Source organism: Tasmannia lanceolata, unplaced genomic scaffold, assembly GCF_043159265.1.
Source record: "Tasmannia lanceolata isolate RefF3 unplaced genomic scaffold, GAP_Taslan_0.1 ptg000012l, whole genome shotgun sequence".
Taxonomy (NCBI): Eukaryota; Viridiplantae; Streptophyta; class Magnoliopsida; order Canellales; family Winteraceae; genus Tasmannia; species Tasmannia lanceolata.
Window position 1 is genome coordinate 5,057,522 of NW_027518689.1, and position 15,637 is coordinate 5,073,158.

At 39.0% G+C, this 15,637-nt stretch overlaps 1 protein-coding gene across 2 annotated transcripts; it reads right to left on the reverse strand.

Annotated features, from left to right (window-relative positions):
• Positions 1-1,651: 1,651 nt before the first annotated feature.
• LOC143887584 (uncharacterized) lies at positions 1,652-15,331 on the reverse strand. Of its 2 annotated transcripts, none has more exons than XM_077391668.1 (4): positions 15,287-15,331; positions 14,872-15,079; positions 9,084-9,164; positions 1,652-2,501 (listed from the first exon to the last, which is right to left on the reverse strand). In XM_077391668.1, exons 2-4 carry the CDS (start codon positions 15,028-15,030, stop codon positions 2,112-2,114), a joined length of 630 nt encoding a protein of 209 aa, XP_077247783.1. In that variant the 5' UTR covers positions 15,031-15,079; positions 15,287-15,331; the 3' UTR covers positions 1,652-2,111. The 2 variants fall into 2 exon arrangements, with proteins under 2 accessions (XP_077247783.1, XP_077247782.1); XM_077391667.1 differs by having other exon boundaries at positions 14,872-15,069; positions 15,287-15,322.
• Positions 15,332-15,637: the final 306 nt, after the last annotated feature.

A 15,637-nucleotide genomic window follows, 5' to 3' on the forward strand; every position in this document is an offset into this window, starting at 1 on the left:
GAAGTCAGCCGATGAATTCTAGATCCAAACCCTCTTATCCTGCCTATCTTACTTGATGTAACCTTCTTCAAGAACCTTGAAAAACCTTGCGACAGGTACTACCTCCCAATCAAAAAAAGTTTCTTCCAAAAATCGGTTTCCAAACTATCTTCCCTTCTTTTTTTCCATGAAATCCCTAATTTGAGCACCATTTATTTAACCAGAATCGGATCCTGCTCCCATCATCTACTCTGACTCTTATACCCTCCTCAAACATAGTATAAATGCTTAGAATGTCCTTCCATACCGTCTTGTCAGATCATCTGAATCGCGTTTGAAGCCCAGTGACCTAGTGAAGTTCCATATTTCCCTTCAATAACTCTCATCCACAAGTGGTTTTCCTCCTTGCCAAACCTCCAAGCCACTTGCCTATAAGTGATAAATTCATTTCCTTAATTCTCCTGATGTCAAGCCCGCCACTCATGATCGGTTTACATACTACTTTCCACATCCCCCCCAAGACACACACGCACACCCAAAATAATAATAATAATAATAATAAAAACCTTCTTTGAATCTCTTCAATCTTCTTATCCACACTCATGGACATATGAAAGCCGACATTTGATAGATTGGGATGTTAGCCAAGAGTAAATCTACCACCCCTAGAGACAAGGTTTCTTCACCACGTGGCCTCTTCTCTCCACCCTCTTGACTATGCGATCCCAATTTCGTTTTTTGGTTCTACCTCCCTCCAGCAGCAAGCCTAGATAGGAAGTAGGGAAGCTATCAATGTCACAACCAAGAATGCCTGCTAATCCACAAAGGTCAGCCTCCTCAAAGTTAATACCAAAAACTTTAAATTTGGAAAATTCGACCTTTGTCCAGTAATTGCCTCATAACACCAAAGAATGGCTTTCACGTTCATTACACTAAGTACATCAGGGGGAACTGAAGATGGGAGTGTCATCGGCAAACTGTAACTGGGAATTTGAGAAACAAAATTATTCAAAAGTTCAAATTTTCAAATAAATTCCATTACTAATTGAGCAGCGACCAGATTCGATGAACCACCCTGCCAATACGGCATATGAGGAGAGTCTGGTTGGCAAAAGGCGGTCTGCCGGCCATCACAAAACCGGTCCAATTCCGACAGCCAGATCAGAAAACCCTTTGGACTTGCATACTTTTCATTCTCATAAAAGAGATGAAAGAATTTAAATTTGCTATTCATACTTCTTCAAGTATACGTTAAGTCATCAAGTTACAACAGAATCATCTATACATCTCGCCGCAAGAATGCCAAAGGATTACAATGGATTGGATCACTTTCTCAATGATCAGTTCTCAACCAAATTCTTTTGTAATTTTGTATACATGAATGAAAAAATCCATGTTTATTTGTTACATGTATAAATATTTGTACATATATCACATGTCAAATCAACCTTCACGACTTTTCTCTTTGTGTTCTACTCAATAACAATTGATGAATATTACAATAAGTGTCACCCATAAGTGAAAAATAAGTAAAAAGACTAATCTAGCACCCCCACTTGAATGCAGAATAAGAATTGATGAATATTACAGAAGTGTCACCAATAAGCGAAAAATAAGTAAAAAGACTAGCCTATCACCCCTACATGAATGCAGATATACGAACATAGATATGTTAGCAATCTAAATATATTTAAGTTCAAAATAGGATTATCTGGACTACAAAAAAGAGGAATACCTGGTTTTTGATGTCAACCATTTGGGCCATTCTCTCTGTTACCTTTATCTGACCAGTGCAACTTGCTTCAATATAGATTAGCAGCACATGCTGATAATTTAAGAGAAAATCCACAGCATGATTCAGATAAAGAGTGAGACCAAGGGAAATAAAAACCCTAATGTAACTAATGTTTGTATGATTTATAAGCGCCCAGTGGGGCACATTCTCAAATATTAGTCTTTGGCTGTTTACTGCAACACCTTGCTTTTCCTTCCCCCTGCCAAATAACAAGACGCAACTAATATACAGTGCGCAAGAAACAACCCAGCAGAGTTGAGAATTGTATTATTTTTTCACTTTTATTTTTTTTATTTGAGAGATTCCACTTTGGTCTTTGGAGTATATTTCTACTCTTTTATCGATAATATTCATGAGGGGAGCCTCCTGTGTGCATGTCCATTGATTGTCCACTTTGAGACCCATCCATAGAATGAAAGACTTGATTGTCTGGATATGCCGTGTATCCAGCCTTCCTTCCCTGCAGACCGTTCCCACCGTAATCTCCTTCCTGTCCCAGATGAAAAGGTTGTAGGCTCCTCCGAACAGGACTTGATAGAGCATTCACAAAAACAGAATTCTTGTTTTGGTCCGAAATACCAGTCGGGCATTGACCGCATGTTGCAGGCCCTAATGCTCCTTGTGGAATTTGAATGCTTAAAGTAGAGAACAGCATCTGGGCATTAGAAGTTACAGGTTGAGGTGCAGGGGACATGGATGCATCTTCTCCACCATGGTTGAGCTCGTTCTGGAAATATTTGATACCAATCACAAAGAAAGTCAAATAAAGAATAGAAAATGACACAAACTGCAAGAACCTACATGCTGGCAAAATTCATGATTAAAATGTTGTAAAAGAGTCATGATTAATATGATATGACATTCCCCTCGGAGAAACGAAGGGGATACCCTTTTGGCAACATATTTACAAGTGCACAAGCAATTAGTCTTGTTCATGTTTTTTCTTTTCCTCACAATTAATCAGTAAGCTTAACCTGTTAGTCTGTGACAACTAACAAGACAAACCAATTGAGAAGCTGATATGCTTGCTAATTTGCCAACTTTCTTGAGAGGAAAGAAATGCCGCTTCATATCCCTCAGCATAACATCAATAAAAGCTTGCCTAGATGGTAACAGAAATCCTCCAACTTTCACTGTCAGCGAGTTCAGAAAGCTAGCAGGAAAAGACAATGTGCCTCAGTGGGCTTTTATTACCAAGCCGAGTCAAAGTTAACAAAAAAAAAGTGTGTGAACAGTATAAATTTAAAAAAGTGTGTGTGTGAAGCCCATCCCAAAATCAGTGCCATATTAAATTTTGAGCTCGATTTTTTAGTTTATCGTATAGAAATAAATTTTTAAAATGAGAGAACAATTTAAGAACTGAACAAATGCAAGTATGACAGAAACAAACACAGATAAAGAGAAAACCAAAGCAAATGGTTTACGTGCAACAGAACTTCTACAAGGAGAGCTTAGAGTTTTCCTCATCTTGAATACCAAAGGATGACAAGCTGAATTTTCACCCTTTATATATTAAAAACAAAATTCATCTGACTCATGAGATGCCCTAATCTACCAAACCATCAAAGACTCAAGTCAAAACCACAACCATTATCAACAGAAATATTTACAGTAAGATTACCAATGAAATAGAATGATGGCTTGGAGAAGTAAAAAAATATTGAAACAGATTATATTTTGTAATTTTCAGGGTGCATGTTTGTTGTGCCGATGTCATGTGCTGGGAAAGTTGCCTTGTTGCCCACATACCGAGTTGGTGTGGAAAGGCAAAATAGAAAAGTTGATTTTTTAGGTGTTTTGGGAAACCAAAGTATAAAAGCTTCCCTCTTTACCCGACCAAGGGTGGGAGGCAAGAGAGAGGCGTTTCTCTTTGGTGGAGAGGCTCTTTGTGTGGCGGTCGCAAAGAGACGACAGAGAGAGAGAGTGAAGAAAAGAGAAGGAGAAAGTTTTTTTCGAGTTCCTTGGGCTTTCTTGTGGGGGTTTTCTCGAGTTTCTCTTGTGTACGGTCTTGGTTGAGAAAAAAGGGCAAGGGTTACGGTTTGTGGGTTGGGGATATGATCCATGGTAATCCTTGTAATTTTATTTTTCTCATAGTGAAGATCGTGTTCTCCCCCGTAGATGTAGGCATCTTAGCGGAACCACGCGAAATCTCGTGTTCATCTTGTGCCTAGTATTCTTGTTTTACTTTGTAATTTATTTGTGCACGATCAGATCGGACTCGCCCGGTGGATTTTCTCAACAAGTGGTATCAAAGCAATGGTTAGAGCGATCATTGAGGCTGGATGGAGTGATTGTGGGTGTTGTGATTGGATCGCAGATACAGTGATTGTCGGAAGGTAGAAAGATTATTCAAGAGATTCTCGTTTGAGAAGGAGCCCTGCGGCGAGAAGTGCAGAATACTCTGAGATGACAGTAAAGTCAAGTTCTACCCAGTTCAACATCGACAAGTTTGACAGAAAGGACAGTTTCACCCTATGGCAGACGAGGGTGAAGGACATCCTTGTTCGACAAGGCCTGGCAAAGGTGTTGAAAGGAAAGGATGGGAAGCCAGGGAAGATGACGGATGCCGAGTGGGAAGACATCTTGTCGAAGGCGGTCAGCATGATTAGGCTATGTCCAGCAGATAAGGTTATGTTTAACGTTATGGAAGAAGAAGAAGAAGCGCCTAAACTATGGGAGAAGTTGGAAAAGCTTGACATGTCAAAAAGCTTGGCCAGCCGATTGTATCTGAAGCGGCAATTGCACGGGCTGAAGATGCAGGAAGGCGAGAATCTTTTCGAACACATTAGTGTATTCAATGGGCTTGTGGATCAGCTCCATAAGGTTGATGAATAGTTGGAGGAAGAAGGCCCATTTGCTTCTTACTTTACTTCCGGATTCGTATTCGTATGACAACCTGGTGACAGCATTATTGTATGGCAAGGATACAGTCAACCAGTCGCTTTTATCGAATGAGATACAGAAGAAACATGTTCTTAATTGGAGTCAAGCGCATTAGTTGGTTGTTCATGGTGGGAATCAAAGAGGAAGGTCATCTAACAGGGGATCAAAAAAGGGAGGTCAAGATCCAGAGTCAGCAGAAAGGGCGTGCAATATTATCACTGCAAGGAATACGGCCACATCAAGCGCGATTGTCCGAAGCAAGCTGACTAGTCGGACATTGGTACTACAAATACGGTGAGTGGTCATAATGGATAAACAGAACGAAGAGGCTGGAGATGTTCTCACAGTCTCCACAAGTAATCACACTTTTCCTCATGACAAGTGAATTCTAGATTCAGGGTGCTCTACTCATGTATGCTCCAGGAGAAAATACTTTGATATGTTCCAGGAGGGAATATTTTGATATGTTCTAGGAGGCAATGGCAGGTGTAGTGTCATTGGGTGACGGGTCTACTTATGACGTCACATGAGTTGGAACGGTGAAGATCAAGATGTTCGATGGTGTGATTCGTACTTTGGGTGGTGTGGAGTATGTCCCAAAGATGCGAAAGAATCTGGTATCAGTTGGCCGGTTGGACTACAGGGGTTGCGGCGAAATCGAAATTCCTGAAATTTACCAAATTTCATTCAAAATTTCTTAAATTTTGGAAATTTCGTCGAAATTTATAATAAAATATTAATTTTTTATTCCGTTAAAGAATTTGGATTGAAATTTCGGTAATTTCGATCGAAATTTCGTCCAAAAAATCGAGATTTCATGCGTTAATACCAAATTTCGCCCAAAATTTCGAGATTTTAGCTGAAATTTCGATTTTGGATAAGTCCGAAATTTTAGCCGAAACCGAAATTTAAAACCATGGCTGCAGGTGGAGCCATGAAAATCACACGCGTTTGTATGGTTCTAATGAAAGGAAAGAAGTGTGACAGATTATATCATCTAGTCAGGAACACGATGACTAGTGTTCCTAATATCTTGATGGCTAGTTGGGAACGGAATGGTAGCGTGTGCATGCGTAGGGTCTCTTTCGCAGTTGGTGCAGCGGCAGGTATCCAGGTTGCAGGCGATGATGAGAAGGTAAACAATACATGCATTAGGGAGGATGGATCGAGATCCCTCTCCATGGTTGAGTGGGTGAGTCAACAGGTTGGGAGCTACATGGATTGGTCGTGCTAATCGAATTAGGTGGAGTCATAACCAGGGTGATTCGAGTGTGTGTAGCTGATACTTCAGAAGGCCAATAGTGATTTCGCGATGACATCAACAAAAATTCTTCAAGTTGATGGGAAACAAGCCAAGGTGGAGAATGTTGAGAAAGTCGCCTTGTTTCCCACATACCGAGTTGCAGTGGGAAGGCAAAATAGGAAAGTTAATTTTTTAGGTGTTTTGGAAAACCTAAGTATAAAAGCTTCCCTCTTTACCCGACCAAAGGTGGGAGGCAAGAGAGAGACGTTTCTCTTTGGTTGAGAGGCTCTTTGTGCGGCGGTTGCAAAGAGGAGGCAAGAGAGAGAGAGAGAGAGAGAGAGAGAGAGGGTTTTTCTCAGGTTCCTCGGGCTTTCTACTCGTGGTTTTCTCTTGTGTATGGTTTTGGTTGAGAAGAAAGGGTAAGGGTTGCGGTTTATAGGTTGGGGATATAATTCGTTGTAATTTTATTTTTCTCATAGTGAAGATTGTGTTCTCCCCCGTGGATGTAGGCATCTTGTCTGAACCACATAAAATCCCGGTGTTCATCTTGTGGCTTATATTCCTGTTTTACTTTTTCGTATAGTTGTACACATCGGTTTTGCCCGGTGGATTGTCTCGACATCATGTATTCTAACAATGATTGATCCCCCTGGCGGACTAATATGCGTGATGCAAATGTGGGTTGAGCTGGGGATGCAGGCGGCAGAGTGTCCTTGCAGGGTTTCCAAGCCAGCACTCCAAAAAAAAAAAAAAAATCAATTTTGGGTTTTGCGCTAAAGGTTATTTCGGTAATTTCTTAATGTAGTACCATTAATATATAAGCCATGTATTAGGGTTTTGTGCGTTTTCTTCGCCAAGAGGAAAAGAGAGTTTTGCAACCCTAACCGAAATAGTGAAACTCTTCTCCCGTGGGCATAGGCTCACTGCCGAACCACGTAAAATCTTGTGTTCTTGCTTTGTGTGTTTGTGGTTCTTGCATCTCTTCTTGTCGTTTGTTGCACATCGTATTTTATCCTATTTTGAGAGATTAGAGATCTCTTGGTTTTCAATAATATTTCATATTCTTGTCTGACAGTTCTCCTAGACGTTAGGAAAAGATTATAAGGACAGATATCATGATAATTGTTGTTTCTTATTATCCAATAGTGCATATTGCATCCTCTTGTATGACAGTTTTTACTCGCTATCAGATGATCCTTGTCATCAGCAGCGCACTAACAGGTACACAAGAAGGACCCTGATGAGATGATCTCGGCAAGCTCAAAGCTGAATCAGTTTTGTCTACAGTGATTCCAATTTTGGGTCCCACTAACAAAAGGAATCATTCATGCTATCTTGCATCATTCCGGAAAATGTGCTCCCTCCCTTGGAGTTTGTTGAGGATCTCGTAATTGTCCTCCGATAAGGTTAAGGTGAAGCATCAGCCTTCTTGGTCTCATATGAATATGTCCACTCCAAGTCCCAAGTCCCAACACGAATGACAAAAGCTTTTGCTCGATTCAATACTCTTAGACCCAAACCAATCCTTAACACTAAAAGCATAAACCCCCAAATCAAGTTCCCAAAAAAGAACAATAAAAACTCCATCTGTTCCAGAAAAAGATCTCCAAAAGGAAAAAGATACGCAAAGTCGGAAAAGCTAGAGAAATGGTCATTACAATTCCATTGTGCAACTAAATAGCCAAGAGATACATTGTCCTTTTTTTGAATGATTTAAGTGTGACACAACCAATTACTCCAAAAGCTTAAGCTGTTAGAATTGGTGTTATTTAATCATTTATACTTCAACAGTCCCCCTCACGTGTGACCATACAAGTGGTTTTTTAATATCAATGAGTTGTTGGGTTTTGACCCAAGACCTGTCGTGAGGCAATTGCTCTGATATCATGTGAAGCAACCAATTATTCCAAAAGCTTAAGCTATTAGAGTATGGTGTTTCTTAATCGTTTATAGTTCAACACTCCACCTCACGTGTGGCCCATCCTTTTCTTTTTTCTTTCCTTTTTTTTTTTTTTTTGTTGTGTGTGTGGGTGGGTGGGTGGGTGGGTGTTGTGGAATGTGGGGGGCGGCGTACATGTGCACATGTGGCCCCTCTTTGGGTTGGCCCTACATGCAGATTTTTAATATCAAGGAGCTGATGGGTTTTTAACCCAGGGCCTGTCGTAGGGTAATAGCTCTTGTACCATGTGAAACAGCCAGTTACTCCAAAAGCTTAAGCTGTTTGAGTTGGTGTTATTTGATCACTTATATTTCAACCTCAAGAGATACATTTTCTTCACAAATCAGGGAGAGAACAGTAAGGGGTGGGAAAGGTAATAATCAGTGTATATTTGTGCATGTTTTTGATACATTTCCTTCACAGATCAGGGAGAGAAGATGAATGGGTGGGAAGGGAAATAATCAGTGTATATTTGTGCATGTGATATATATATATATATATATATATATATATGGGATTTACTAGGGTCCATTGCAAAAGGCATTTCACGGAATGTCGGTTGCGTGAGAGAGCACCCACCTCATGAATATTGACAATATCTGTTGGAAAGTGAGCCTATGTGGCTGCTCTCTCACGCAACAGATGTTCCGCGAAATGCCTTTTGCGATGGATCCTAGCAAATCCCTATATATATATATGTGTGTGTGTGTGTGTGTGTGTGTGTAAATATACACACACACACACACACACACACACAGAGAGAGAGAGAGAGAGAGAGAGAGAGAGAGAGTTGCCATATCTTTATTATGGAGGATATTGTCAATTTGAAAAATGAGGTATTTGGATAGGTAAGAAGTAAAATAGAAGATATTCCCATAACAGAGGAGTCAGAGATATCAGGTCCCTATAAATATAAATATAAAATGTGTCTGATTTATTAATGTGTGCCTGTTTGGACATGGTATCTTGCTCCGAAAGGTGAGAGTTGAACTTTGGTTGGAGTTAATGAGGGCGTAGGGATAATTAGTGAAAGTGAGAGTTAGCTTTTCTTTATAAGGGGTGAGAGTATTTTCCAAAAGGTGATAGATAAGATAGTTAGTAGGCCAATATGAAGTTTGTCATCCTTCATTAAATTTTTGCTAGAAAAAAACTGTTATGATCTTATGTTCAACTATCATTTCTGAATTACATGGAAAAAGATTAAAAAAAATTTGACGATCAATACTGAAAAATGAATTGCAAACCTGAAGGTATTCAACAATATCTGCGACAGTTACTCTTGATCCTTCTTCGCATAGCCTCACAATCCACTGGTGTAGTTTCCCCTGAAGAAAATACAATGACCACGGAAAACGATTATACTTAAATCCCAATTTAGCACATATATTTCAAATGTGGAAGCATAACTTGCAGCAAGCTTATATAGTTAGTAACAGAACAAAGGGTAGCAATATAATTGTTAAAGAACTGAAAGGATGCTACGATTGACTGAAATACAGGCTGGCAGAAAAAAATTGTTAAAGATCCAAAAGGCCAAAATAAACAAAAAAAAAAAGAGTTGGAGAGAGGATAATACAATCCATCAGTTAAAAAAAAAAAAACAAATAGTAACATGAAGGATGAACCAATAAAATTTTCTTCTATAACATTTAAAAAAGGGCCCGAACGCATTGCTACTCAATGATTTTGAGGAATCTCATTGAGCTTCTGCCTTTTTCGTTTAGCTAAAATAATATTGGTACGACGGATTGCTATGGAATTTCTGAATGTACCAAGGGTAAGGCCAAACACAAAGAAAACTCCATTGTATATGGAAAAGTGTTTCAAATCTTGGAGTCAAGTCCACTGGTTGTAAGGATTTTCCTTTTCTGAATCAATATTATAGGCTGCTATTTAAAAAAAAGTCAAAGAAGATCATAAAATCATCCTTTGCGACTAAAGCGGAAGAAGCAAGAGTGGCAGCAGTGATAAAATGAACAACATAAGCAATTTGGGAGCCAGAGCATCTCGAAATAGGGAAATGCCTGTGTGATATACAATAGATAGAAGATATGTGTGACTATATCTGATACTTAGTCGCCACAAGAGCAAGAAGCAAAACTGCAAGTATTTGAAAGAAAAATCAAAAGCTTTCTCTTGCATTTACAATACGTTTAAAAAGAGCAAGAAAAGGAAAAGAAAATTGTATTTCTAACTACAATAAAACAATACCTTTATGGTCAATAATACTATTTTTTCTGGTCATCCCAAATCCAGCAGTTATGGCATTGTCCAATGGATTTAATACATGAGGGAAAAAGAAGTGATAATTTGGCTCCCCTGCCAAATAGTCACCTAATGATATTGTGGTTCAGATGTTTACATCATAGGGGTTTTTTTTTCTTCTTCTTTTTTGAAAAATATTCTAATGTATAGGACATTATGATCTGCGCAATTCTTCAATTCTTTTGGTTGAAGTTCCACGATTTATATCAAAGAAAGATGGTTAAGGAACTAATGCAATATAAGATAAAAATGACAACAACCATGCACTTAATTGATATTTTATATAAAAAAGAGGAAAGGCGAAAGCGCCTCCCATGTGGTGCACCCGGAACAGCATCCATTAAAAGAAAAAGCGAAGCGATGTGCCTGGCCGGGCTTGGGATATTGAGTCCACACTGACTTGAGCAATCAGGCTTTCTGTCCACCTTGTTATACTCTTCGGCAATAGAGATGAGAGATGCTAGAACCAGGCAAGGCGCGGGAAGAGAATGCGAGATTGAATAAGCCGCCCTATTCCTTGGATGGGACGGACAAGCTATAGCTATAGAGAGAAGTGATAATTTGGCTCCCCTGCCAAATAGTCACCTAATGATATTGTGGTTCAGATGCTTACATCATAGGGGTTTTTTTTCTTCTTTTTTTGAAAAATATTCTAATGTATAGGACATTATGATCTACACAATTCTTCAATTCTTTTGCTTGAAGTTCCACAATTTATCTGCCAACGGAACCACTTCAAAGAAAGATGGTTAAGGAACTAATGCAATATAAGATAAAAATGACAACAACCATGCACTTAATTGAAAGAAATTGGGTTACTACAGCCAAAAAGTTCCATCTATTCGACAAATGATAGAATTTATTCAGATATTCCCACATTTGTGGTATTATTCAACAGATTCAATACATCAAAAAAAGATATACTGATATTCAGTTTGGTCAAATAGTCACCAATGAATACTATTAAAATTTAGATTCTCAATTATAAGAAATAAATAGTTCATGATTCCAATTCTCTTGCAGGATGTTCCACACTTTATGTTGCCAACAGAACCATTTCTAAAGAAAAGAATACTCAAAGAGTAAAGACCAAAGCAACATATAATCAGTGATAACATGATTTCATGCACTTAAACTGAAGAAGAAATGTAATCATCTCCCCCTGTTTTTACCCTGATTTTATTGAGGGGAATATGAGGGGGAAATGGGGGTTCATTAACTACAGTCAAACTATATATTAACCGATCATCCCAACTTCCCAGAATTTATCAGACTATCCGACAGATTGGTACATTGGATAAAAGATACACGATTATTTGCTCAGCAGAACAGTCACTGAGGAATGCAACTATGTTTCAGAATCTTAATTACGGGATACTAAGTGTTGATGACTCTTCAATTGCTCCACCAATAGAGCCACTTCAAAATGAGAAAGTATCTGAAACCTTATGTACATTAAAATATCCAATGACACTTTAAATATCCAATGACGACAAAACATGCACTTAAATTGAAATAAGAAACACATATGTCTTGCCCTGTTTTTAATCTAAATTTAAAGACTAATGAGTTTTCTAACCACATCCAAATAGTACCGTTAATTTAAAGAAAAACTGTTTATCTGGTAATCATTCTGGATCCCCACATTTATGGTATTATTTGAAAATTTTAGAAGGTCCCACAAAGATATGCAACAATCCATTCCAGTTGAAAACCCGCAAGTAGTTCAGGTTCTCAATTATAGGATGTTAAGAGTGTTCATGACTTTTCAAACCTCTCAGTGGAAGTTTTGCAATCTATCGACCAACAGAACCACTTCACAATAAGAGTGAACTCACCCTTAAAAGCTCGCCGTTAAGGGGAGTGTACCCAAGTCCTTATAAGCCCATCCACATCCACTCACTTTTCTGATGTGGGATATTTGATTTTGAGTGGAACCCCCAACAATCTCCCCCTCCATGCAGAAGCAGCGTGGATAATCTCGCCCCTCCATGCGTCGACAACATGCGAACTATGAGATCTTCTCCGAGGGAAATTTCACTTTCCTCGACGGTACACCAAGGTTATCGAGATCTTCCTCCGGGGAATTTTTCCATCCTCGAAGACACACGGGAGTTACAACGCCCCAGCTCTGATACCACTTGTCTGGACATTGCTGGAACTCACCCTTAAAAGGTAGCCGCTATGGGGAGGTTGCCCAAGTCCTTATCCACAACATTCACTTTTCCGATGTGGGAACCCCAACAAAGAGACTAAATTAAAACCCATAACAAAAACAAATCATGAATTATGTGGATTGCATGAAGAAGCAAACTAGAGCTCCAATAGTTGTTAATAATAAAAGTAGCACAAATCAACAAGAAATGACCTCCCCCCCCAAAAAAAATTATCATTTTCTCACATGAATTGTTACTTGCCTAGTTGGGTTCCACTCGGGGTGAAATAAATTAGTTAAGATTTTAGGATTTGCTTTGTAGTGTTTGGTCACGGGTTCGAGTCACGGAAACAGCCTCTCTGCAAAGCAAGGGCAAGGCTACGTACATCTAGCACTCCCCAGACCCCGTAATGGCGGGAGCCTCGTGCACTGGGCCGCCCTTTGTAGTGTTTGGTATGCTTAGGAGTTTTAGAGATAAGGGTTAGGGTTTCTAGATTGACTTGGGTAGGAGTTTTAGATGAAGCGGTCAAGTAAGGTTTTCTATAAATAACATGTAACTAAAAAGTATCCTAGAAATTGTGTTTTTGAGCACAAAGGAGGACTGACCCTTCCCCTGAAGTGGGTCAAGAGGCCGATATTCCCTCCAAGAAGATCGATTCCGTTACGAACCAAATTGGGTCCGTAACAAGTGGTATCAGAGTGGTCGATCCTGCGCCATGGCTGCGTCTTGGGATATTTTAGATTCCATGCATGATGATTTTCGAGAGATCAAAGTACTTGATTCGAAATTGATAGAGGAGCACCGATGATTTGATGAAGGCTTGAACAAAATCATCATGGTGATCAAAGAAATGCACGAAGATAAAGGAAAGCATAATCTTGAAAATTTTGATGTTTGAGTGGAGAAATATGCGAAAATTGAGGTCGACAAAGATGATTTAGTTGAACACCATGCCAAGGCTCATCTTGATTTTGTCAACCTATTCGATCATTCCATTGCTTCAATGTGCTGCTGTAAAAAATCATATTTTCTTCCACCTTTGATCACAATTGATTTCGAAAGTGAGATTCGAAAGACCGTGATCGTTCTTTATGAAGAACATGAAGGCCTAATGTCAATTACTTTGTTCAACAAAATTGTGTCTAATAGGAATTGGGACCCTAGTGGAATAAAGCACTTTCTCCAACAATCCAACCTTGAGCACAAGGTTGATTCCAAGGCGGGTAGAATGTTACGTGGCTAAATGGGTCCAACTTTGGGTAAAATAAATCAGTTTAGATAATTGTTATTTTTAGATTTGCTCTCTAGTTATTTAGTATAGGGTCCAACTCCTTGCTTAAATGAATGAACTTTTTTTCAGAAATTGTGTTTTGTGGAGGATCGACCCTTCCCTCGAAGTGGGTTAGGAGGCTGATCTTCCCTCTAAGAAGATCAAATCCGTTGCGAACCGATTTGGGTTCATAATATTTGGTAAAGAGCAATCGATCCTCTATCATGGCTGCATCTTAGGAGATTTTGGACTCTGTAAATGATGATTTTCGAAAGATCAAAGCACTTATTTTGGAATTAATGTAAGGACATCGACAGTTTGCGGAAGGCTTCAACAAAATTAGCATAGTGATCGAGAAGGCTTGCCAATGAAAGGAAATGGCCAAACAAAAAACAAAAAAGAGGAGAAAAGAAGAAAGAAAAAGAAAGCAAATAGAAGAAAAGAAAAATACAAAAAAGAAAGCCAATGATAATTTTCAACGTTGTTGAATTCGACAAGATCGTCGCCGAAAAATTTGTCATTCCTCCCAACCTCTTATCATTTTCAACGCTGTTGAATTCGACAAGATCGTCGCCGAAAAATTTGTCACCCCTCCCAACCTCTCCAACGTCATCGAGAAGATCCACGTCAAGGACCATCAGTGTGTCAAAATCTCAATCATTTCAACAAAAAAAAAAGACAGTAAAAGAGCTTCGATTAACAACATGATGAGATCTGTATGAAGATGGAGTTGTCGCAACCCTTGACGATGACAGAGAGAGAAGAATTTCAAAAAGCCCGATGCAAGATCTTATTTTTCACCAACTAGCCAGCGCTAAATCTCCAACCTTGAGAACAAGGTTGATTTCAAGGCGGGTGGAATCTTATGTGCCTAGTTGGGTCCCACTTGGGGTGAAATAAATAAGTTTAGATTTTTAAAATTTGCTTTGTAGTGTTTGGTAGATAAGGGTTAGGGTTTCTGGATTGACTTGGATAGGAGTTTTAGATGAAGTGGTCAAGTGGGTTTTCTATAAATAACATGTAACTAATCTTTTTCAAAGTGGGTAAAGAGGCTGATCTTCCCTCCAAGAAGATCGATTCTGTCACGAACTAAATTGTGCTCGTAACATAAATATTGGATTAGAGCAATCAAACTATCAAAATAACAAATGAGTTTAACCATCTTTCCTTTGCATCAAACAAAAAAGTAACCATCTTTCCTTTGCATCAAACAAAAAAGTAACCATCTTTCCTAAACATTATCTTACCCATTGCCGTAAAAATGTCAATGTGATTGAATCAATCAAAAGAACAGACCAAAATCGACAAGAATCCTCAATATCCTCTGAAAAACATCCTTACCAGCGCATGTCGCTCACCGGCTTGGAAATCTAATTTCTGCTGATTTTGGGCCTGGGCATACAACTGAGACAGTGAATTCGCAGTGTTACAGAAGCTTGAATACATGGTTCTATTCACTTCGTCCAAACCAGTGCTATCAGATTTCCTCTTCTTACTCATTTCATCACAAACCCACTTCCTCTTCTTCTCCCACAATATCTATAAAACCCTGAACCCAGAAGCAATTAAAAAACGAAAAACCCAATTGGAATCTGCCGTTTTATTCCCATGACAATAGCAAAATCTCTTCGGATAGGGACAAATATTAGAAAAAACCAATTGCAGATCTCGCAAATTAATGACTAATGCTACGTAAAGGGAAAATCTCTTCAGCATTAAAAGCGGGGGTTCTTTGGGAGAAGGGAAACAACTGTACCTGACCTTTTGTAGACCACATGCAGGTGTGCTCACTCTAGAGTACTAATTTTAGTATTTTTGTATTGTTGAAACTTGGAAGTTTATTTGAGGATGGCCACTGATAATGGCACTACCTTTTTTTATAAATGCACTTAATCACCTTGTCTTTTCTTTTTGATCAGCTGTCCAAGTTTATTTACAATTCCGACAAAGTGTCAGAAGCCAATTAAATAAGAAAAGACCATGTGTGTTAGTGCAATTATCAAACATGGTAGTGCCAATATCAATTGCCGTTGGGATACACTGGGGTTGCATGATTCGAGACGGGTTGGTCAGCTCGAGGTCGGGTCGACCCGCATCAAAATCCGAC

Coding starts and splice junctions, on each gene's coding strand:
- LOC143887584 (XM_077391667.1), bottom strand. CDS start 15,307: ATGTGGTCTACAAAAGGTCAG. Junction 15,070..15,286: donor TGTGGTCTACAAAAGGTCAG/GTACAGTTGTTT, acceptor AGGGTTTTATAG/ATATTGTGGGAGAAGAAGAG. Junction 2,502..9,083: donor ATATTGTTGAATACCTTCAG/GTTTGCAATTCA, acceptor AAATATTTCCAG/AACGAGCTCAACCATGGTGG.